Source organism: Siphateles boraxobius, unplaced genomic scaffold (genome assembly GCF_051911475.1).
Source record: "Siphateles boraxobius isolate OS27281-9 unplaced genomic scaffold, OSU_SipBor_1 8, whole genome shotgun sequence".
NCBI lineage: Eukaryota > Metazoa > Chordata > Actinopteri > Cypriniformes > Leuciscidae > Siphateles > Siphateles boraxobius.
Window position 1 is genome coordinate 8,721,690 of NW_027509208.1, and position 25,999 is coordinate 8,747,688.

Sequence of the window (25,999 nt, forward strand, 5' to 3'; positions counted from 1 at the left end):
TTATTTTTTGCAAAAAGTTGCATTTTAGCCAAGCTTCTGTTTTATATCATCTATTCTATTAGATTCTATCCCATTCCATTTTTATACTTTCTGTGTTGATTAATGAAATGAACTCCGGTTTGACAGACTAAAATGCATATTTGAGCTGTTTTAGCTGAAAGCAACTTGCACTGACCTATAGTAAAATGTGTCAGTGCCATTGTTTTTCTTCAAGATGCACACCAGTAATGTTTTTTTTTTCTAAGGCATGTTTATAAAAGGCCTAAGCGCTTCCTTGCGCCATAATTCAGAAATAACGCGGCGCCTACCCAAACAAGGTTTGTTATAATCCAGGTTGCATGTATTTATTTGTAAGATCTGGCAACCGAGTTACAGAGTGCATCTTCAATATGGCAGCGTGCGAGCTGAACGGGGAGCTGAAGTACAGAGATGGACAGACAGACCAGTTCACAGTACAAGTAGATAGCGATTTGAAATCACTATTAACTGGCATCAAGAAATTAAATGCCGATATATCGGTAGTCTTGACGGCTCTTGTTGATCAAGAAAAGGGTTCAACGGACAAAAGCAGAGGGGTTCTGGATGGTAAGATGCTAAAATGAAGACTGGGTCGTTCGTGGGAAACCAACAAACATAAATAAAAAACAACAACACTTGCAAAGTGGCTAAAACCTTATATGTGTGTATTGTTGTGTAATAATTGCACTGCAGGTGTCAGCGAGGTAACTTTACTTTCTTCTGTCGCTTCACAGAAATGTTCAGTGACCTAAAAAGCTACTATTTTTTATATACTTTAGGGTAATACTTTAGTACTTCCTTATTCATATTACAATTAAGACATTTAACTGTAAGTGTCCCGGTTGCTGACACTTTGCACACTTTTTTATTAATTGCCTTTAACCCCCCTATTACACATTACAGCAATCATCATAAAGTGTGCATCACTCGAAAGTTTAAACATTCGAAACTCCCCCTTTGAAACCCGTTTTGAAATTGGACATTGCGTTATGATGGAAACAGTATTTTTTGTGATATCAATTTAAAATTTTAATGCAATAATCTGCTGAATGTCTTCTTTAATAAGTGTCTGTGCTCAAAAAGGGGGTGACAGTTAATAAGTTAAGTAATTATTTGTAACTTTCTCTTTTTGAACCCATGTTATAGATGATGAGGACGAGGACAGTGATGAAGAGGATAGTACCACAGGAATGACCACCAAAAAAGTGTCAAAGTCAGAACCGCCAAACAAGCGGATAAAGACCTTACAGCCCTGATCTTCAGAACTGTCATTCTTCTGTTATGGCCTTTATTGCATAAAAAGGTGTTTGTAGATAAGTGCTCTCCTTTTAACTTTTATGACAGCTGTGGGTTTAAGACAGTGTTGGGATTTTGCCTTATTTTGTTTCCAATAAAAATATCTGATGTTATTTTTGATAACTTCAGTTTTCTATAAAAGGAAAACCATAATAATGATGTTTTGAAACCAAAATGTTTTATCATTACACTTTCCTGTTATAAAATGTTACAAATTGACATTGTTTATCAGTACGTAAGTTTCTTTATTGATTTTGTCCGAATCCAGAGTTGTTTCAAACCACAGTGTATTAAGATTGCAATGGAAAGTAATTAACAGGTACCATTAAACATTATAAATTCACAGTCAAGCCCTTTTAGACAAAAACAATTTGCCTTTTTTTAGCATTTCAACAAATTAATAAAACCATCCACATGTAACCAAAGGCATTGTAACCACAAAAGAAGTGATTTTAAAGATCGAAACACTTGGGTCTGTGGCACAGGCTCATCTAACATTGAGACCCATGGTCAGACTCTTTACAACCTACCACACCTTTGCATTTCTTATGCAAGATAAGATTATTCACGTTGTAAAATGATACTGATATCCCTCAACAATAAGACATGAGATTGAGTACACTATTTCACAAGACATGAATATGACCTTGTTTTCAGAAACACACAGATGTCTTTTTTCTGAGGACACTTGAATATCACTATGATACAGAATTAGTATTTGTCAAATAAACCCAAATTAAGAAATAAAAGGAAAATACTATATTTCCATGAGTAGAGCTGACAAGTCATAATTGAACAAAATACTGTTATTAAAATGTATTCATCACAGATTGTTTTTTAATACAAAAGTTTTTTTATTACAAATTCTTTCATTGTTCTCTCCTTGATTGTTTTTATTGTCAAAACTTTTAAAAAGATGGACACATAAACAAAAGGGAAACATGTGGTACCACTTAAAGTTCATGTATCAAATTTAATTTAATTTCTATGTTTCAGTTAAATCAAGATGAAACTTCTAGAAAAGGTACTTAAGATTGAGCCAACATGAAAAACACATCTGGATCCTGTTAAATCTACTTTGATTAAAATGCAGACCAAATTTCTTTGCCATTCAGTTTGAAAGAGTATGAAAACTTAATAGCCTATAGTCCTTTTTTGTATCTTTTTTTTTTTTTTTGCTAAAAATAATAATACACAAACTGGCATGGAACTGCAGGTGAGTCAAACAGAAAATGAAAAAAAAATCAAAGAAAATAATCTCAAGCACTGTCCTCATTTTAATTCCTACAATAAAAGAAGTCAGGGCCGAGTCTTAAAAATTAATAATCTTATTTATGAATGCACTTTTGTATCGCACCAAGATTTGATCCCACATCTTTAACAATCACTTCAAGTGTCAATTAGCTGCAGCCTGCTGATCTGATTGGAGGCCTTGGCAAAGGTTTGGTGACGGTTGCAGAGAACAGCAAGGCAGATGGGCAGAATACAGTATCCTACAGTCTTGGGGTCCGCCCTTGTGCAGGAGTATAGAAAGAGAAACACCTGGAGGTAGGGAATGAGGAAAATGGTGGCCCACACCCAGAAGGGCAGAAGAAGAAGTCTCGTTTTCAGAGTCATTGTCCATGAGGTTGAAGAAGGGGAAGAGGAAGAAGCATCTCCCGACCATTTTGTCTGAGCTCCAGAAGCCTTTTCTACGTGTGCCAGTGCAAGTCGGTTGTATGTTTGGCTGATCTCAAATATATAATACACTGCAGCGACACTGGCCAACAAGTATAGTCCAACACCTATCCACCCCATCCGCTGGCGGAAATTCATCATTCTCCATGCTCTTCTCTGGAAAAACAAAGTCAGAGAATGCATTCAATGCAACCGCTGACAAGAAACCAAACACTTACCTGGTTGTGAACCATTGTGATCAATGGTGTGATTACTGCTTAGGTTTCAGGAAATAAATGAAAAGAGCTCAACTTAAACTGTAAACCACCATTAAATTTGTTTTTAATTAATTATCAAATATAAAACATGTAACATACAGTAACTAATAAAATCTTTATTTTTCAAAACATTTTCCTAAATAATTAGCTTCTTTAACGTTGTACGCAACACATTACTAATCTAATTATTAAATGTAACACTGAAGAAACAAACAAAGTCTTTTAAACACAAGAAGGCTCACACACCATATGGAGATTTCTTAAAGCAGTTGACTAGTAACGTCACTGTTGTGTCATTTTATAGCAATACACCCCCATCATATCGACTAAACACATGATTTCGACTGAGTGTTACTTACTGTGATCACACGATCAATCCATTTTGCGCGGTTTTCAGGGCAATACGTTTCTCAATCCAAAACAGACAACCCTGTCACAGGATTGTTGTCATAGGACCTACTTCCTGGAATGGCAAACATCCGGGAAGTTCCTGTGAATCTTCGGAGACTTTATTATTAACCTCACAAAGGACTCTACTGCCCCCTAGAGCCTTCCTGTCATATATGCAATGATTTTATTTTTTGCTTACAATTTGAGTTGATTTGTGTTCATGTTAACTGACAGAACTGGTATAATATGAATCAGCAGGTCATCTTGTTTTTAGATGAGTGAACGGTCGTGTTTGCTGCTGAGAGGAAATCAGCAATGGTGAACGTGTGGGAATATGTCGACAAAGCTTGAAAATACTGCCAATAGTGCTGGATAGTAACATATTATATGTAATCTGGATTACGTAATCCGATTCCAAAAATTTCTTGATTATATTATGTTTCAAATTACATGATTATCTACATGTTATTCTCACAATTCTCACAACCTTTTGGTCAGCTGAACATCTTTGACTTAATATTTGCTTGAAGTACCCCCTGAGATTTGAAGGTAATAAAATACAGTAGGTCAATAATAAAATTAAGATAATAATGATGATAAATAATAATCTAATTAAGTTCACTGTTCTCTGATGTCAGTCAATGGTCACATGACATGCAGGTAAACAAATAAATATATTTTAATCTTTTTAGTACATGTTTTATTTTTATTATTTTTATTCAAAAAAATGTTTTTATATTTTTTTACATTTTATGATTTGATTACTTCTCTCTCATAAAACTGCAGCTCCATCATGAACCCCATGCAGTCTGGGAAACCATGATTGTATTATTTAGGCCTATGCACTTCATGTTGTTGATAACAAAGAATGGAAATATATATTTTTATATCAATATGGTACAAGATTATCCTATTCAAATCAATGTGATAAACAAGTTAGGTCAAAAGTAATCTATAAGTATTCAAAAAGTAGTCCGATTTTCATTTTTGTCCGATTTCAGTCCATTTTTGTAATCAGTAACAGACTACAATTTGTAATCTACCCAACTTTAATATAAATTATATATTATAGGCTATCACTAAAACTATAGTGTTTTGTTTAAAAAAAATTAGATAATTGATGTTAACCTCGTCGAAAATTACCAATAGAAAAAAAACTCCACCCTGTTAAAATCACTGTGGTTACAGTAGGCTAGGCATATGGTAAGTGTACCCATTAAGCCCATGTACCCTTTAAGCCCACTTTCAAATCTGAAGTAAAAAAAAAAAAAAGAATATAATGTTTTATGCTTCTCATTATTTTAACCAATCCAGTGATTTGTTACTTCCCTGGCATTTTTTATTTCATACCAATCACATTTGGCAATGTTGAGTTAGGCCACTCATGTGCATACTGTCTCAGGGGAACTCACACAAAGTCACCCCAAAACTTTGGTGTTTTGGGACCCTTCAGAAATCAACACATTTCTGCAATTTTCAGCCAGTTATTTGGTAACTACATTGATATTATGTCAAATAAGAGATAAATGTATTGTTTTTTGTGTTTGACCAAATAGTACTTTATAATTTGATATCATTTTCCTTCAAAACTGTTTTGTAGAAAAGATTATTTTCATAAATTAACTTTTTTTAAGATGGGCTTAAATGGTACAGTGCCACAAAACGCATGCAAACTATAGCCAATACAAGCTAACCTTGAATGAAAAAAAAAACATTTCTCAATGTGGGCACAATGAAAATTACTATGATACTTAGTCCACCGTATATTTAAGCTCCATGCATATTTGTAAACATATCTTTTTTATTTAAGAAAGGAAAACATGGTCTTTTTTTACCATTACTCACTGTGGAACCATTTAAGCCAACCTTATGTGTTTCAGTGAGGAATCCCTCTAATTGCAAACTTTGATAAATTTTTTATGAAAGTGTTTAATGATAACATTTATTTGTGTGCTTTTACCTCACTAACCTTTTACCCTTACTACCTTAATTTACAACTATATTTAGATAGGCCTATACATTACACACATTCATTCAAATGAGATAGAGCCTGTCCAGCTTTGACCGGGCAAAACTCGGGACCCAAGCCGAGTTGGGGCTCCGGACTCCAGGCAAGGAGGGGTCACCCAGTGGGCCCCCTATGCCAGGAGTATTGAGCCCTAACTCGGCTTTCTTCACGAGATATGGTCACTTCCTGTGGAACTTTAATTGGGCATAACTCCAGAGTCAAGCCGACTTGAAGGGTAAGTTCGGCGTTTTACATGTAAAGCCCTGTTTTAAGATAGTTTCTGATGAAATCGAACGGTTAAGATTAAAATATGGACACATGGTGCTGTCCCGAGAATTTTAGGTTTTTGTGTTAGCACTAAAAAAAAACTACTTTGGTGGGCTTACTAGGTAGGCTACACTTACCCTACGTCTCTACCACTCACGGCACCTTTTTTTTAATTTCCTCATTTCTTATTTTGAGAGATTTGAACTTTAGTATGTAGCCTACAACCAAATACAAATGAATATATCCTGGAGCAGTTGTCTTGCAAAACCTTGCAAGTTTTACCCGTGAACAATAATAAGCCCGCCTCTGAAAGAGGGTGTGTCTGGGCAAACAAGTTTCGTTCCTGTCCTCCAAATGGCCAATCAACATCACATCGTTAATCGACAGTATTGCTAAGTAATGGACAGACCATTTGGATATATAGGGTTTTCACTTCTGAAGTTAGACAAGGGACACGCGGGGGTTCATACTGTGATGTGTCATGATGTCTTTGTTATGTCGATACGTGTTGCTGTCATATAAATAATGTGACGAAGAAGTTATCATAAAACTGAACAACTATTTAGACAGAGGGACACGCATTCTGGAGGGCACTAGGAAATCTGGATGGACTACTGAGGACAGTCTAAAACTGTGACTTTACGAGACTCGTAACTGATCAGAGCGCACAGTGTGATTCGGCACACTGATTCTGTCAGGTAGGTTCAAACATGCTGTCATGAAAATGTCCTATTTTTTACACTAACCACTCAACTTTTCTTGCTTTTCGTTTAGTTCACAATACTTAAAACACCTGCTGGTCGATTTCTTTATTAATACACTCTGCATATTATGGACTGACAAATCTCTCTCCCCAGAGATGCAGACGTTCGTGAAAGGAAAGAGAGTTGGATACTGGCTCAGCGAGAAGAAGATTAAAAAACTCAGTTTCCAGACCTTCGTGGATTTGTGCAGGTGCGTAAAAGCGCATCTCAGCGCGAGTCAGCGAGTCAGAAACCGGGCATATCAGTCTATCCAAAATACCTGTGGCAAATTGTTTTAATATTTGTTCCTTTAAACTAACTAATATTTATGTTACTAGAATACATTCTTTGATAGAGCAGTAGGCTAAGTTATGCAGAAGGTAGGCTTTTCTCAATTTTACCAGTGAGTTTAATTAGATATTACTATTCACTTCGGACTAATGTATGTTCCAGTTGTTGCTGGTACCTATTTACGTTTTAACTATCCAAGAAATGCTAGTTCCTTATAAGATACCATCTATCCCAAGTGTGACCGGTGACGTTTCTTATCTCGCTAGTTTCAAGTGCTTGTCATAAGTAAAATTGTAACTAAGAGTAAAATGGTACTGGTAACAATTTGAATACATACAAATGTTGACTGTATTAAATAGATACTAGCACCTGATAATTTGCTGATATGAAACCTGAGATAATTTTGAAATACATACTAGTTGAAATGGGTAGTAGCCTAGTTTATATCTGAATCTCTTATCTCTTAAACACAAAAAGTTGCAAGTAACAATGGAATGGTTACTTTGCACCATTGCAATGACAAGTAGCAAATAAATAAGAACTAGTATAGATGCTAGCCTAGTGATTGAAAAGGGGTCAGTTTGGATTGATTACTACTATTAAAACATTTAAATATATACTATTTAGGTTTAAGGACTAAACATAATATATACTAATTATTTTTTAACAAATAAACATTGAAACGGCTTTGCTATTTAATATTAGCAAAATAAGATATTTATTTCTGGGAGGAGCTATCTGGAGAAGTGTCAAATCATGAGTGTATAGAGTTTATATTTACTACTACTTACAAATTCAGTTAAACATGCTTCATCACACCTCCTCCTGTCCTCTCTCCTCATCAGTCATCAACACAGACTCACTCTGTATGTAATAAAAACTCATTACATATAAAGCTATTTCTTCACTATTTCTCACTGTCATCTCTGTTCTAGTTTTTACTTCTCTTAACAATCAGAAAACTCTCAACAGAACTCTCTTCCTGCGACCCCCCAATAAACCACTACTCTAATGGAAGTCGGTATAGATTTGAAATGTACCTACACTCTCACTGTACCCATCATATGAAATTTTCAATGTATAGTCTACCTGTCAGTCCCTGCTTCTGACATTTTGTGAGATTGCTTATTAAAAAAAACTAGAACTTATAACACTGTCCTGGTATTCTCATAATTAGTTGGCTATAAAAACTATCTGTGGAATTTTTGGTCATAAAAAGACAAAGGCCTGGACAAAGTTCACCGGTTACCTGGATAAGCACTAGGTAGTAAGGCAGTCTTTAATTCCACAGACTTAAAAGTAACATTGTTTGCATATCTGTTTAGACTCCATGCATTCCTAAGAGTCGGCAGCAAGATTGTGCCTGTTACTTAACTGATTCAAAGCTTAATTATGTGTTACCTAGGTTATTCAGTTCTGCACTGCATTTTCATCAATATGACTGTAGAGCCATAAATGTTCTGTTTGCTGAGGGAGGCACTGGACATGCCTTAGATGCATATCTGTGTGGATGATATATTGTGTAGGCCACATGACGTTTCTAAAACGAACGATACAGGTTTTTGAGTTAATGTAACGTGATCTCCTTTCTTTTATGAGCATGTTTTAGCCTACAGATAACCGGTTTGCAATGGGATTTTACCTTAACTTCCGCAACATGTTCAGTGATTTGTTATTCGTTTTGACTTGTGTATTTGCCTTGGGACTTGGGGTGTTTTTACCTATAGTTCTAAGGATTTAGAAACAAACTTCTGGCTCAGCACTTGTCATTCATTAAATCACAACAGGTTTGTCAGCTGTTGAAAACAATGTGTACTTAGTTATTTTCAGGGACTTGACAACCTAAAGCTGGCCAACTCATGAATTTACAAAAATACAGATATTCTCACATCACAAAAACTGATCAATCAGACACATTGTTAAATAAATGCATCTGGAAATGGCTGGAATTGGAGAGGAAGTATTCCTAATTTTAAGCATGTGCGTGTATTTGTTTTTGGAGAGGGAACTCTGAGAATTCTGTCCCATTGATGTGAGACACCGCAATCCAAACCTAAAGAGCAACTGCTTTTGGGTTGCCAACTAACAGAATTTTTTTCTGTTTGTTGAGCGTTGTCTCCCTAATAATTTGTCTCATTGTGAAGTTCCCATTATTCCAAAATCAATTAAATGTTATTTATTATGCAAATCAACAATGCTCTGACTGCATTTCACATGGAATCGATATAAAATATTCATAGTTTGTTTTTCCTATTTTTTTGTTTTCCAGGAAACAAGGCATAGAGATGATCCAGGTAAGAATTTTTTTTTTCTTTTAAATGGATTTTCCATGGCACAAAAAGCATGTCCATTAATGTGAAGTCGGTGCCACAATACGCTTGTCGGCAGCTGTTCTAAACATTACAAACGTGCCTTTCATTAAATGTAGATGAAGCTATTATGCTTGGGGACACTTCAATTGAAAATATCACCATCAGAGTATTACGTCCTATTACTGTTACGCGCATTGCATTACTAAACAAATAGTCACCTATACATGCAGGTGGAATTCTACATTTATTGTATAATAATAATGCCATATTATTAAGGCTCATACTGTTATTACACAATTTTTTTGTGGCTGTTTTACTTACTTTGCCATTGAATAATTTTTTTTTTGCGTCAAACGGTTCTCAGCCAGTGCCTAATATAGCATAACATAACAGAAACATAAGTTTGCCTTTATAAAATTGCAATTGCACTGATTAGCCCTTTCTTGGCTAATACAGTTTGTATCAGGCTGATCAGTCTAAGCTGAAATTGCCTTGATAGATTGTACTGTATGTTATTTTTCCGCTTATCAAGTAATTCTAAGGACATGCTGAGGACATTAGTGCAGTGGGATAGCAGAGTACAGAGAGGTCTTTAAGTCTGGCAATTGTTCCAGCTCAATCTATCATACTTGGCTTCAGTCAAGAGGATGTTTTTTTGGAGAGTAGATTCAACCCAGTCTGTCCTTTTTGACAGCAACGCAGTTAACAATGTTAATTATGTTGATGAATAATTTTCGTCAACGGGATTTTTTTAATACCTAAATAAAAACATGTTATAAATGACAAACTTCTATGATGAGAATCTATTGCCATTTTCGTCAACGAATAGAAACAATATGAAATCTTAGGGAGGGACGATTTGGGAAGAGATCCGTTTAGAATTATGTCCCACGTGGTAGATGCGCACATTTGAACTGCAACATGCTCCTCTACCCAGCGGTAGACTTGGTAGGCTACCTTCGGCGGAGGCAACCGTCCTCCGCTGCGCGTCGGCAGGTTAACACTTCACCGTCGTCCATTAAAACCTGACAATGGACACCTCGTCGGGCATTAACCCTTACATATACTTGCTGCATGTCTCATAAAATGTCACAAATGTAAACGTCTTGGAGAAAGAGAAGAGCAAACATGGATAAATCTGAAAAAGCGTGACAACGTTTCTCAGGCAGAGCACAAGTACTGAACTGAGCTCTCTTTCTTATCTTTTTGCGCTTGAATGGACAAATACACTCAAAATTATGTCAAAATGTCCATTTTGGCGAGTATTCACATAAACACAATTGGTTATGTCTTAGGTGAATGTAAACCATCGAGAGTGTATCAGTGTATTAGATACGTGCATTTAGCCTTAAAATGACAGCAGTCAAATAACCTGCTGCTGTCCACCATTTATTTTAATCAAGTAACTCCATATTCTTGACTGAATAACTTTAACAGCTTTAATAAGGATTGATCTATATAAAAATTTAAACGAAAAAACATGTCTTCTTAAAAAAAATTAGAATGTTGTATGGATGTTATTATAAAGAATGCATCATTAATTAAAAAGAAGGCCATGTTATTGTTTATTTATGAGAAGTGGTTTTATTTAATTTTTAAGATAAATAAAGGCATGTTATATGTCACAGGACTTGTATCTATGTCTGGATTGCTTATTCAAATCTTAATATCATTCATATTAACAGGTTAATAGATGTTTTCTCAAAGAATATATAAAAGTTTTTATAACAATTAAACTAAACCCATTAGATTTTAGGCGACTAAATATACTGTAGATAAAATTCAGATGACTAAAATATGACTAAAACTAAATGGCATTTTAGTCAAAAGACTGTGATTAAAATGGAATCAAAATTTGTTGTCAAAATTAACGCTGTAACAATGGCATTGTAAAAAAATTCTAGGAAAGAACACCTGGCTTTGTCAGGAACGAGAGCGTTGTATTTTTGTCTCCTACAGATGTCCTTGGTCTCTAATACTTACAAAAACAATAAGTACCCCATTTTAAGTGCTGATGAGCTGTTCTTGCATGACTTTTTTCAAGTAAGGCTATCACCATGATTGCTCAAGGATAGAGAGTTAACAGTGTTATGGGTATTTGTTGAATGATACTGTTGCATTTGTGGCACCTTTCCTTTGCTTCAACTTGGAATTGATAAATCATTAGACACATGACTCTCAGAGATGTAAAAGCCATTAGGATGTATAGTGTGACAAGTTTAAGACATTATGATTTTGTGTGACCACAATGAAAATCTGTAATTTAAAAATCAATTTAAACCTTCAGGTTTAAAAGAGACATAAAATGAAGAAGAAATATTTAATATTAATTTTCAAAAATATGAAACTAGAAAAATATGAAGCTAAAAAGTATTTAATTATAAAAATGCTGAATAAAAACATTTCACTAGTGGTTTAAGATTTTGGGATCTAATGCTTTATCTTGGTGTAAATGACTGTCTCTTTGTGGTAATGTTTTTAACAGACATATGAAGACAGTATTTGCACATTCCAGTAGGACGTGCCCTTGTAAACCATGTTTATATTGTGGTGGCCCTGAGATACGTAACGGCCTCTTATAACAAACTAAGCTGGTTGAAATGAGAATGAAGTGTAGATTTGGTTGCAAGCACAGAACTCAAGGCATATCAATGGTTAAAAAAAAGTATGTTTATGGACAAACATTGTTCTTTACTGTTTTGTGTGATGAAAGTGCATTAGTTATGATAAACATTCTAGGAACACAGTCACCTTGTTTTATTTTGGGACTTTCATGTGAAGGCTGCTAGACTAAACCAAGGCTCTTGTTCCTTCATTCTGGTCCTTTACTAGAGTCAGACCCTTATCAGTGAAACTGTCTGGATGAGTGAAACTGAGGGCTTTTCTCCACTCCCAGGATGCATAATAAACACCTTTTTGCTAACCAGCATGTAGGGCGTGGATACCAAAGAGGGTAAAGAATAGACTTTGACCTGTTTACACATCATAAAATAGGCTACCCAACTGCACCCAGTCATAGATTTGATATGGTCTCTAAAGTACTTCACAATCTAGCAATCAGTGCATGGGTTTATCACTTTAGACAGGGGGAGTGTCATTAATTTGATTAAGATAATTTGATCATTAAATAATTAAGTACTAAAAACAATCATGGGGAAATGGCTTAATTTCATCACTTCATGTGTTTGAAAATTAATGTTTTGAATGTCTCACATGATTTATGGCTTTGGGTTGTTTATTTTCTGTGGGCAACAAAAAAAGTAAAAAAAAGTTTTTGTCGGTAACCTTCTCAGTCTGTCCTACTTTGTTTATTAAACTATTTTATTGGTTCATAGTACATTTATATAGTTAAAGAACGTTAGTTTCAGCATGTCACAGAGATTAGATAATAAAACTTTCTCAGGAACATATACCCACACTTGTTTTAAAAATCATGAACTGGGTCAGTAAGACTTTTTTTATGTTTTGAATGAAATCTCTTATGTTCATCAAGGCAGCATTTATTTAATATCATGAAATATTACAATTTTAACTTTTATATTGTAATATATTTCTTCAGTGTCACAAGGTTCTTCTGTAATTCTTCTAATTGGCTGATTTGGTTTGTTCAGACGAACATAATTTATTTGAAATAGAAATCTTTTGTAATATTATAAATGTTTTTACTGTCATTTTTGATCAATGTAATGTTTCCTTGCTAAACAAAAGTATACATTTAAAAAAAAAAATCTTACTGACTCCAAACTTTTGAATGACAGTATATGCACATATTGATTAAATTGTCTTTTTTCATTCCTGCCTACTCTCGTAATTGATTAAGCCACTCAGTAATCAATTGTGCAGAAGCCAAGAAAATGACACACTTAGATGGACTTTTTTTTTGTTTGCCATCACCTCCTTTGTTTACACTTAACTTGCTGTAATGTTATCATGCCCCTCACTGTTTAACAGAAGTTAACAGCAAGTTATATATTTAGTTCTGTTTTTCAGGAAGACGTCTGTAAGATAAGGAGTGGAAATAGAAGAATATTAATAGCAAACCAAATTAGGCCTCAATTTCCAAAAAATCAATAAAGCTCTTAGCGTTTTAAAGTAGCTTTTTAAACAGGCAAAGACAACATTAATGTGATGTAACACATGGCTGTCTCATGATTTATATCAGATGATGTGTGCAAGGGCGTAGATTTGGTTTGAACATTGGGGGGGTTGAAGTTTGGGTATGCCTCCTGATATTGTGATCATGGTATAAATAATGGGGGGGTTGTAATGCATAGATTTAAATATTGGGGGGGTTATATCCCCCCCATCCCCCCCACAAATTACGCCCCTGGATGTGTGTATCAGCTGAGTATCCTCCACAAAAAGGAAGTAGAGGGGGTCGTCTCTCTGAACTGTCATGATGTGTCTGTGTGGAATCTGTGTGTCACTTTCTCTTTGTCGTCTTCTTCATTCTTCATGTCTGTTTTTGCAAATTGTCTGTCACACATCAGCGCTGGGTATTCTAATGTTTCCAGACATTGACATATGAAACAGAGCCATTTAGGGAATAAGCTAATAAGCCCCTTAGGATTACCACTTTCTCTGTTTCTGGTGGTCCCCACAGCCCATAGTCCTTTATTTGGTGCTGCCTTTGAAAGATGAAATCTGGACTAGGCTTAATTATTTTAAATAAAAGTGCATTAAGGGGATGCCCACATCCCCTTTTAACTGCCTTGGTCACCCTTACGAGAAAGAAGTTTATTCAAGTGTGCTATTAGTGTACTTCTTTTAAACTAAAAAATAAGAAAGTATACGTTCAGTCTACTTTTTATGCACTTCTCAGAAATATACTTCATGTACTTCTCAGAAATATACTTTAAATTGCACTTCAGTATACTTGACTTATACTAACAGAAAAGTCTAAATATATTCGGCATATACTTGTTGATCGAGATACACTTAAAAGTATACAGTAATTAAGTATTCTAAGTATTCTTTGCTTGTACTTGTGTTTACTATTTTGATTGAGTAGCTTAATACAAAACAAAACATAATATTACACACTGTCTTATAAACTAACATGTTTTTATAAACTAACAAGCTTTCAGGTGGAATAGCTTATAGCTTATAAAAAATATACCTGAACATTACTTAAGTATACTTCATCAAATTAACTTGAAGTATACTTCTTTTTCGTAAGGGCATGTACAAATGCCTCTGACGTTGTGGTCTGATCCAAAATAAATATTTTCACATCCCCAAAGGTTAAACCCAAAGAAACCACATGTTTTTTTTGTGCCCCAAGCAGCCTTTCATGCAAAGGCAGAGCCTTCAGAACACATTGTACTGTCTGTCATACACCGAATACTATATTGTTTCTGTACTATTTTACGAATCTACATTGCTGTGAATTTAGCTTTCTAATGTCAATCAGAGTTTGGTAAATGAACACAGGCTGAAAGTACACAGGCACTTTCCTCTTCCTTTGTTGTGATGTGTTAATCTGAGAGTCACAACCATGGCACGTACCTATAGGAGTTGTGTTTAATAAGAATTGACTGACAGAATTCACTTTGTTTTCAGAGTTTAGCACGCAGTTTAGTTTGAGTGGAAGTGCAGATCACACCTTTACAATTAGCGTCACATCGTAAACGTCTTTTCTTCAAAACATCCCCCTTGAGCAAACTGAATTTTGTGGGAAAACTGGAATTTCAAAGTAGAGCAATGCCGTTTCAACCTGTTCAACTAAATTTGCTAACACTTATTATCATACTTATTTTCTTACAAATAATGCTCACAGGTGCATTTACAGAAAAATACATAATTTGCCTATTTATATATTGACATACTAGTTCTCCCAGAGGGTTATTGCTGAGAAATGTTTCTCGTGAATGTTTACGGAGCTCTTGACCTTGTTCTCCCGGTCTAGCTGGATCTGAGCCAGCCAATAGAGAAGCAGGGACCATTTGATGTCATCATCCACAAGCTCACCGACCACATTGTTGATGCTGACCAGAATGTCACAGAGTCTATGCTACTTCTTCAGGGTGTTCAGGTAACAAAGCAAATCAACTCAAGTAGCCATAAATTTGTCGTGCTTCAGTCATATTAGTCAGGAGGCCAAAACTGATATTAAAACTTTGTCGGACACTTTTTGGTACAAGCATACAACCTGCAACCCCAAATTAGAAAAAGTTGGGACATTTTGTAAAATGCAATAAAATCAAGAATCTGTGATTTGTCAATTCTATTTAACCTTTTATTAACTGACAAAAGTACAAAGAAACTTTTTCCAATGTTTTCACTGATCAACATAATTGTATTTTTTTAAATATGAACAAATTTTAATATTGATGGCTGCAACACACCCCAAAAAAGTTGGGACAGAGACATGTTTACCAGTGTGTCACATCACCTTTCCTTTTAATGAAACTTTTTATTAATTTGGGTGTTGAGGATACTAATTGTTGGAGTTTTGCTAGTGGAATATTTGCCCATTCTTGTCTGATACAAGACAGCCGCTCAACAGTCTGTGGTCATCGTTGCCTGATTCTCCTTTTCATGATGGGTCATACATTTTCCATAAGAGACATATCTGGACTGCTGTAAACAGGAAGGCACATCCCTTCTATGGTGCAGAGTGTCTAGAAACCACTCAGTTTTAGCACTTGCAGAATGAGGCCTGGCATTGTCTTTCTTCTCAGGAAAGATGTCATCTTGATGGCAGTTTATGTCTCTGTACAATCCAAATATATGCCTTCATGTCAATGGTACCTTCACAATAATGCAAGTTACCCATACCGTTTGCAATGATGCACCTCAATACCAGCACAGATGTTTTCTTTTGCACCTGTCGCTGGTGAAAGTCTGGTTGGTCCCTTTCATCTTTGGGACTGAGAACTCGGTGTCCATTTTCTCCCAAAAACAAGCTGAAACATGGAGTCATCTGACCACAGCACACATTTCCACTGTCTTCTAGACCATCTGAGATGAGCTCAGGCCCAGAGAACTCGCCGGCATCTCCACATAGAACTGATGTAAAGCTTTCTCCTTGCGTAACAGAGATTCAAGTGACATTTCTTAATGCGGAGTCAGACTGTGTTCAGTGAAAACGGTTTTCCAAATTACTCCTGAGCACATGTGTCTGTATTTAACGGATTAGCATGGATGGTATCTTGTGCAATGCCATCTGAGGGCTCAAAGGTCACGCACATTCAACAGAGGTCGGCTGCCTTATCCAACACAGACTGAGATTTCTCTGGATTCCCTGAATCATGTGACAATATTATGTATGGAAGATGATAAAAGGCATAAATTCTCTGCAATCTTGCATTGAGAAATGGGATATTTTAATTGTTTGACAATTCTCTGATATGATATATGGCACAAAGTGATGAGCCATTACCCATCTTTGCTTAAAAAGACTAAGAAGCACTTTTACACCCAGACATGATACCCTCAACTATTACCAATTCAGCTGCTCATTGTGGACTGTTTCAAAAGAGTTGGATAATCTAATTTGGATAATCTTTTCACTTTTATTTGGTCTCTGTCCCAACTTTTTTGGGGTGTGTTGCAGCCATCAAAATCAAAATTTGTTCATATTTACAAAATACAATTATGTTGGTCTGTGAAAACATTGCAAAACGTTTCTTTGTACTTTTGTCAGTTAATAAAAGGTTAAATAGAATGAACAAATCACAGATTCTTGATTTTATTGCATTGTACAAAATGTCCCAACTTTTTCTGATTTGGGGTTGTATTATGAATCGTTGAATTTTCCATGTCTTTTTCCAGGACTACATAGATGCTCACCCTGAAACAGTGATTCTGGACCCTCTTCCAGCCATTCGTACCCTGCTGGACCGCTGCAAGTCATACACTCTAATCCATAAACTTGAAGACTGCATGCAAGGTCTGTCTACAGCACAGATACACAAAAGTACATGAATGTGACGTAATCATGCAAAGTACAGCTGTGCTGAATACAATTATTAAAGATGGGCAACCCAATTATAGTGGTATCCCCCATTTCAGATAAGTACGCCCTAGTGGGCAGGAATAAATTGGATATGGACTTAGACCGTTTACAGCTTTTCCACTAATTATAAATGTTGTAAAGGGTTCTATAAACCAGGCCTTTAGATCCTCCTTTGTTCTTCAGGGGTGAACCATCACGAGGAGGGCAGGTTTTTGCCTTTGCGCAGGGGAAGTGTGAGGCTTATGGAGGGCTTATGTCCTAAAGCTGCTGAGTCGTTCATTCTTTGTGCTGCTTGCACGCTGCATTCACTGGCCACAGAAAGAACAGGAGGCCCGTCGGCTCACTACAAGCCAACAGAATCACCAGCTGTGAGAATGGCGTAGGGCCTAAGGAATTCCATCACAATCTGCACTCTTATTCAAAATATTCAACCTAAACATTCACACACATTTACAAATTCAAAAATTTGGGGACCGTAAGAAGCTTTTAAAATAAGTCTTTTATGCTTACCAAGCTTGCATTTATTTGATCAAAAATACAGTAAAACAGTAATATTATGAAATATTGTTACATAACTGGTAACTGTCAACTTAATAACTGTTTTCTATTTTAATATATTTTAAAATGTAATTTATTCCTGTGACGGCAAAGCTGAATTTTTGTGAAAATCGCGAGCATTTTTTGCAAGATTGTTTGATGAATAGAAAGTTCAAAATCAGCATTTATGTGAATAGAATTTTTTTGTAGTATTCTAAAGGTCTCTTCTGTCACTTTTGATCAATTTAATGTGTCCTTACTAAAAAAAACTATTCATTCATTCATTTAAAAAAAACCTTTTGATTGGTAGTGTACAGTGGGGTTTCAATTTGCATTTTTTAGAATTTACTACAACATTTGTATTACAAATTATAATGTCAGGAAATAATTTTGAGTCAATCAGTTAAAATTACCATTAATTATAGAATATCTTCTTTGGTTAGTCCCTCTTTTGCTTTCATGATAGCCACACTCAAGCTGCATAAACTCCACGTGTTTATTATATAAATGGCTTTCAAAATTGTTCAGGGAAAAATCTCTTGTATATAGATCAGAGAAGCCAATTTTGGCCAATTAAAACCGTATCATCAATGTTCTCCCGAGAGACGCATGGGTAAATGAGTGTCAGCTGAGGGTTAGTGTGAAGTTAACCATCCGCCTTGGTGCTTCCCCTGTCTCTAAGAAAGAGACGACTCTGTTTAGGATACAAAGGGAGTGACTATTTTCTCGGGCCCATTCACCAGGCAACCGCCTCTATGGCTATTAGCTTGTGAAACAACACTGCGAGGGATTCTGGGAAATGAAAGATAACACAGCCTGTATTACTCAAGATCCTTTTTGAAATAACTCAATTGCTCAATACATGCATGTTTAGCTCTATCAGTGATTGCCATCAATGACTGATTTTGTTAAATAAGACAATTTTTTCCATGAGCTAATCGACCGTACGTCCAAATAAATAGAGGACAACAAGCTGTCGTGGTAATGTTTGAATGTAAAACACGTGACTTACATTTATGTTCTTACTCATGGGATTTGCAGTAAAGCTCAACACTATTTTGGATGAGTTAATCAGTCAGTTAACTTAGTTGTGTAAATTGGTGCTGTGATAATGAATCATAATTAACCCATACCCCTATATCAACTCATATCCACATGAGTGCACTTTAGTTTATCTCATACATAATTGTCACACATCTGTGTTCAGCGTTTGTGGCTGCTTTAAAGGTTGCTGCTTGTTTGATCAAATGGATTCATGTTCCTTGTCTAATGTGAAATGAGATGCTTATTATCGCTGAGTTGCATTGAGCCACTCAACATAGAAATATACTGTTTTTGAGGGGCTATAAATAGTCTGCACTTTGGATCTTGGAAAATAAGCTGTTTATAAGATTTAATTGATGGTTGCAGATCAAAAGCAGGCTGAAAATTCACAGATACCCCAGCGATTTAATTTTAAATGTTTCCATGGATCCAGTAGTAATATTATCCTGTAGAAAGTGTAGTCATCACTTGAAATGTGTGCAGGCTACACATCATTAAGATCCCCATCTAAACTTGGTGTCTACCAGGAGTTATGCTCAGGGTGTAGTGGTTAATCTTGTCAAGATGTTGTCGTCTGGCCTGTTAGAGAGAGAATGTGAGATGAAATCAAAACACATTGAAGAAAACAACTGAAAATACAACACCTTGTTTTTCTGCCAGATCTTTACAACAACAAAAAATCAGAGTCGGGCCAAACATGATCAGGTCCATAAAGACGATGTTGTCAAAGCTTTCTTAACATTGACATAGAGTTTCTGTGTTTAAAGGGATAGTTCACCCAAAAATTAAAATGATATCACCATTTCACCAACAAGTCGTTTCAAACCTGTATGAGTTTCTTTATTCTGCTGAACACAAAAGAAGATACTGTATGTTGAAGAATGTCGGTAACCAAACAGTTGATGGACCCCATTGACTTCAATTGTATTAAAAAAATAGTAATTAAATTAAATCTTAATTTATTTTTTCATTATTTCAAAATATAGTGACTAACTTAATCCTAAAAAACATTTTCAGAAAAGTGTTTCATAATACTTCCAAGGTAAAAAGTATTATTTATTTTTGACAAATATCATGAATCATTCATTCATAAATATTATACTGTATATTTTTCACACCATGTGACATTTTATAACCTGAACCACCCTTCCCTTGTCAAAATATCTGATATTGTTATCTTTGGTTGGTCCTAAAAAGTTTTTCAAACATTAAGCAGTTAAGTTTGTTAAAGAAAAAAAATTCTTACAAATAATAGTAATACAAACAATTTCACAGTAAAAAGAAAAATGTATAATAAATGTTCATGCCAAACTAATAATAACTAAAAATAACAAGATTTAAATAATTTTTTCTTCAGTATGACATCAGGGAAGATGTATCACCCTGACATTTTTTTTTACAATATCAATATGAATTTTAAACCAGAATTTAAAAGCAGAAGAGGTGTATCAAATCACTGTATGTATGAAATGCATTTTTAATGTGTGTTTTCTGTAGATGACAGAATCTGCTCACCTCCATTCATTGTTCTCAAGAGTGAATGTGGCACTGAGACTCTGGAGCAACTCCACAAACATGGAATCACATTTCCTTTCAGTAAGTTTGCCATTTAAAACCAGCAGTAATCTTCATGACAATTTATATACATCGATTTGCACACATGCCTCTCATTCAGAGCAGGGGTTTCTGCTCCATTTGACTTCAAATGAGCTGTTTCTTATATTTTTGCTCTGGTGTACTGGAGGGACACACATTTTCACACTATTTCTGTTTGATTGCAGTCTGCAAAACCCAGCTAGCTCATGGCATTAACTCCCATGAGGTAAGAAGACACACACTCCAGACTTTACTCTTCTGTAACCTGCACTATTTTTCATATCTCTTACCTAATAAGCTACAGATAAGTGCCGTAGACCACAGTGTTATAGAGATGTTTTACATAAGAGGTGCTACATGATGTTAGTTAATCATTCATATCTAATGTTAAATGGTGTCTCATTAAAATGAATAATTTTGGGCTTGGGTATCACAACTTTTTATGCAGGATTTAAAATTTAGAAAAGTTAGAGAAAGGAAGAAAGGCCTATTTTTGATAATTACTATTTTTTATTTTAAACACTATATTTTCTTTGCTATCTCAACAGCCACTTCCAGCTCATAAAATCCACCAAGTGAAAAAATGTCCGTTAAAATACATTTATTTCATACAAGTATAGTACAAATTACTGACATATCTCTTGAGACTTACTGATATAAATATTATGATGAACATTTATTTGGAGTACTTCATTATTGCACAATGCACCTTTCTTAATAAAGCCTAATATTTGTTTTAATATCACTATTAGTACGGATAGTATGACCTCTGTATATTATAAGTCTTTAAATGCAAGATATTTAACTTTAGCACAATTAAACATACTTAAGTATATCTTTAGTTGGACCTCAGCACTATTTACAGATAACTGAAGTGCATTAAGTACAAAATTAGTGGTTCCAATTTAGCAGTCTTTAATTATATCAATTTAGTATACCAAAATTACAATGGCAGGGTATATATATTTATATTGTATTTATTAAGTACATACATATGTAAAAGTATTTATAGTATACTTAGCATAAAATAAATGTATTTCAAATGCATTTTGGTATATTATTATTTTTCATTAATAAAAATTCCCTTATAAAGAAAGTGTAATCCCAGAGCTCTTATTGAAACCCTTTTGTCCTCGTGGATGATTAACAGGGGTGCAGCCTCCGTCGTGATGGTCACCATATCTTTGATGCACAGTGACTAATGTACAGGCAAAGTCTCTGATCCCACGCATTCCTTCAGAATACTGCTTGAAGACACTAGTAACTCTGTTTTACGGTGTTGACAGTGAGGGGTGTACTAGATTAATGTGTCACCACCGACTGCTGAATGACTGTGTTTGTGCAAACAGGTTGATGGTCATGTGTTTTATGACAGTGAGCACATAGGTTTACTTAGCTAAAGGAGATAAAAGGTACATGCATGGATCGAAAGGGGTTTTGGTGTGGCTCTTTTAGTGTCGTGAAAGTACACTTTTCTCGTTTGCTTCTTTCATTTCAAGATCACAACAAGAATTTATGTATCATCTCATGTTCGTTTATAACCAACCTGCTCTGCAATGTGTTGATTTGGTTTCTGCATAATAGATGGCCATCATATTTAGTGAGGAAGATCTGAAAGACATAAAGCCACCATGTGTCCTCCAGAGCTTCATCAACCATAATGCAGTTCTGTATAAGGTGTTTGTAGTGGGAGAGTCCTACAGCGTGGTGGAGCGGCCCTCCATTAGGAACTTCCCATCTGGACCCACAGGTCAGTTGAGTCACTCCGACATCCCTATGATGGACGATTCAAAGTATTTGATGTATTTTACTGGATAATTGAATCAGAAGGCAAACTAAGAATCAAATCATTGTTTTATTTTAAGAAATTAATACTTTTATTCAGCAAGGATGCAAAGTGACAGTCAGAAATTTTTTCTGGAGCAGCAAATCAGCATATTAGAATGATTTCTGAAGGATCATGTGATGTGAAGTCTGGAGTAATGATGCTGAAATTTAAAATGTTATTTAACAATTTTACTGTTTTCACTTTTTTTTAATACCTTGGTGAGCATTAAAACATTTTGAAAGGTAGTGTAGTTTTATAATAAATTTCTTTGTATTCATCAAGGTTTAAGTTCTTTTCATGTAGAAATCAGCAAATTGCACTCTGTGTGTCACAGAAGGGACTCAAGTTCACCGGGCGGCATCAAAGCCAATAAAAACACTTTATAGGGTGCCAGGTCGAGAAATTTAGACATCGGGTCACTTTCTGCTAGTTTTAACCATCCACACAGGCATATATGCTAACAAACCTTCTTAGTCTGGGACTTTTTATAAGGTTACCTTATGTTTGAAAGCTGTATCAAAAACAAAGTGAGATTGACATTAATGGCACTCGTGAGCCACTCTGTGATGGCAAGGCCTCTCAGCCTGTCTTGACCATTCTGTCAACATATGTTGCTGATGTTTAGACCCGTTCCCTCGCTTACAGAAAAGTGGTTTATTTTGTCTTTGACGTGGTATTCGTTAAATAAGCAACTCAAAGCTTTTCTTCTCAGATGTCAGTGAGTTTTGGTGAATGATGCCCCCGATGGACAATCAAATTCACTGTTGCCCAGATTTTGTCATTTTTGTTGCATAAAGTTGACATACAATGAAGGATTTGGGATTTGTTTTCGGTGAATAAATGTAGCTTAAAAGGACAGAAAAATCAATTAAAAAGTTAAAAAAATTAAAGTCAAATACGTTTACAGTATATTAAAGCTGCATTTGTTTTTATTAAAAGTATAGTAAAAACTGTAGTATTACATTTAATTAGTTACTTTGGCAAAAAAGAATTTTCAGCAGCCATTACTCCAGTCTTCAGTGTCATATCTGGTGTTCAGGAAACATTTTTTATTATTATTAATGTTGAAAGAAATTGTGCTGCATAATATTTTTTTAATATATATATATATATATATATATATATTTTTTTTTTTTTTTTCAGGATTATTTAATGAATAGAAATTATTTTAAACAGAAATATTGTGTTACAGCATAAATATCTTTACGGTCTCTTTTGATCAATTTAATGTGTCCTTGCTGAATAAAAGTATTAATTTCTTTCGAAAAAATTCTTGATGACCCCAAAGTTTTGAACAGTAGTGTAAAAAGTTTATAGTCTTTATTTGAAAACTAAACAAGATGTGTGTTTTTATCGTCTAGACAGGAGAGCAATATCTTTTAACAGTCATCATGTGTCCAAACCAGAGTCCTCGTCTCACCTGACCTTCGTAAGTCAACATGCCTCATATTTATTAATCAAGTAATTCTAAGCTTTCCTTGAATTAAACTCTTCTGGATACATTTGGTACCTGGAAACATTGAGCGAAATCCTTCAATTTAGACATTTTAGTTTTAATCTAAAAAATGTAAATGAAAGTCCTGTGAAATTTAAATTAATATCTCAAATGTTTATATTTAATTAAAAAGCCTTATAATAAGTACATATAAAAAGTTTTGGTTTTCGTATTGAATAATAATCATACATGTTCAACAAACAGGCATTTCATACTTTTTGTCCCATTTCTGGTTTCTTCAAGAGGGACAACATGGAGGGCCAGTACTGGGCACCCAGAAATGATGTCATTCAGAAGATTTCCAGAAGGTTACAACAGGCCCTCGGCATTTCTCTGTTCGGTATTGACATCATTATCAACAACCAGACCGGCCAGCACGCCGTCATCGATATCAATGCATTCCCAGGTACGTGTTGTTCCTCACAATCTTTGGAGTGGGTAATACATGTTATCTTTATGCACTGAACTATACTCTCACTTTCAAAACCAGCAATGCAATAACAGACCACATGGTGTCAGTATGGAATAACAAAGATGCTATATATACTATATATATATATATATATATATAGTATAAGATTTTGTGACTAATTAATTAGACTGTTCACTCTATAAAGCTATTTTGCTTTCAGCTTTATGTCATTATTCAGCTAAAGTCCCAAAGGGAGGTGAAGAACATTTTGAAAGGATGGGAAAGTACATTTGAAGCCCTTCATTTAAGAACTCTAATCGTATCTGCAGACACAGCTGTGTTTGTCGGCTTGCAGTATATTTGAAAGCCACCTGGCCTTCCCTCCGCTTGTTGCCATGGTGATCTTGTGTATGTAGCAGGGAACGGCACTTTGAAATCTCTCAGTGGTGCATCCCACGAGTCCTGTGACACCGCAGGAGTGAGACAGTAGATGATATTTTCCATTTTTTGATCTGCCTCTCAGAGCATTCACCCATTAACTACTGAAATCTGAAATGACCTTTATTTTTCCCCCCAGGTTACGAGGGAGTGCCCGAGTTTTTCAATGACCTGTTGAGTCATATCACCGGCATCCTGCAAGGTCAGGCATCTAGCGGAGCGGCATGCGGTCATCTGAGACTGAATGGGATGGCGCAGAGCCCGTCTGTGGCCTGCGGGATGCACTGTGGCTTGCTGGGAAATGAAAGCAGTTGGTTGATGGACAGCGAGGTGATAAAGAAGGGTCCCCATCCAGGACTGAGTTGCGGTGGCACTTGCATGGCTCCAAACTTTCACCAGCATGGCAGGTCCAGTTTAGCAGCGGAGACGTCTTCACAGTGACACGGAGAGCAAAAGCAATATGAATATTTCATTACTGTTCACATACCAAATAAACCCTTATTAAAGGGTAGATGTATAGAAAAGTCCTTTGTGCCAAATGTGTATTGATTGTCTTCTCATTTATTTAATGTTTAGAACGGGCAACCTGATCTTGAAAATGTGATTTTTTTTTTAATGAATGTTGCACTGGACATGATTTTCAGAAAAAAAGGGCTTTGTGGAGGAACTGAAAATATTATTAATGTTAATATATTAATGAGATACTTGACAGGAAAATAGGTGTCATGATTTGGGTGTAAGGCATTGCACTATTTTAATAAGTGTCCAGCTGGCACTAAGGCTTCTCTTTTTGGGTATAAGTTAAATTCTGGCCCATTAAGAAAGCTTGAAGTGCATTAGTGCTCTCCGAAGCAATCTGCTGGCACGTCATCTGTTAAAAGGCAGCAGGAGAAGTTCTGCCTATTTTTTAAATGATTCAAGGTAAGATTTTTTTAGGTTAATCATTTCACATCTAGAGGGCCCTGAAACTATGTCCTTTCCACACTGGCAGGTGCTCTAAGATTGTATAGGGGTTATGCATTGATTACAAATAGAAAACAAACATACTCACCCCAAAATGAAAATTCTTTCATGATTTTATTTCAAACCTGTATGACTTTCTTTCTTCAGTGGAACATGTTTCAACTGTTTTGGTTCACACAGTGAAAGTCAACAAAAAAGCTAATTTTTTAATATATCACCTTGATAAATAATGACAGTTCATTATTGGCTGAAATATCCCTTTGACAAATTAAATGAGTTATTTTGACCATTTAAAATGTTGGTCTGTTTTGTGCCCCATTGTGTTGTATTTGTACATGATGTATACTTTGTAAATATGTCAATTCTTTTTTTTTTTTTTGACCAAAAAAAGAGCCTCTGAAATAACATAAAACAATTAAATGTTTTAAAACCATAAAAACAAACTGAAACATTGGGAATTATTTGAT

General features: G+C 35.2%; 3 protein-coding genes across 3 annotated transcripts; 2 read left to right on the plus strand and 1 right to left on the minus strand.

Annotated features, from left to right (window-relative positions):
* The first annotated feature begins 359 nt into the window (after positions 1-359).
* Positions 360-2,175, plus strand: LOC143728648 (uncharacterized). Its single transcript, XM_077219461.1, has 2 exons — positions 360-585; positions 1,165-2,175. The coding sequence occupies exons 1-2, from the start codon at positions 390-392 to the stop codon at positions 1,272-1,274; spliced, it is 306 nt and encodes a 101-aa protein (XP_077075576.1). The 5' UTR covers positions 360-389; the 3' UTR covers positions 1,275-2,175.
* Positions 1,539-6,128, minus strand: tmem251 (transmembrane protein 251). The gene is made up of 3 exons (XM_077219460.1): positions 6,051-6,128; positions 3,608-3,711; positions 1,539-3,147 (listed from the first exon to the last, which is right to left on the minus strand). The coding sequence occupies exon 3, from the start codon at positions 3,130-3,132 to the stop codon at positions 2,704-2,706; it is 429 nt and encodes a 142-aa protein (XP_077075575.1). The 5' UTR covers positions 3,133-3,147; positions 3,608-3,711; positions 6,051-6,128; the 3' UTR covers positions 1,539-2,703.
* A 93-nt stretch (positions 6,129-6,221) lies between these two features.
* Positions 6,222-25,975, plus strand: itpk1a (inositol-tetrakisphosphate 1-kinase a). The gene is made up of 11 exons (XM_077219458.1): positions 6,222-6,611; positions 6,771-6,867; positions 9,217-9,241; positions 15,168-15,293; positions 17,036-17,153; positions 20,298-20,396; positions 20,582-20,622; positions 21,981-22,146; positions 23,586-23,653; positions 23,963-24,125; positions 24,709-25,975. Exons 2-11 carry the CDS (start codon positions 6,773-6,775, stop codon positions 25,008-25,010), a joined length of 1,203 nt encoding a protein of 400 aa, XP_077075573.1. The 5' UTR covers positions 6,222-6,611; positions 6,771-6,772; the 3' UTR covers positions 25,011-25,975.
* The last annotated feature ends 24 nt before the right edge of the window (positions 25,976-25,999 follow it).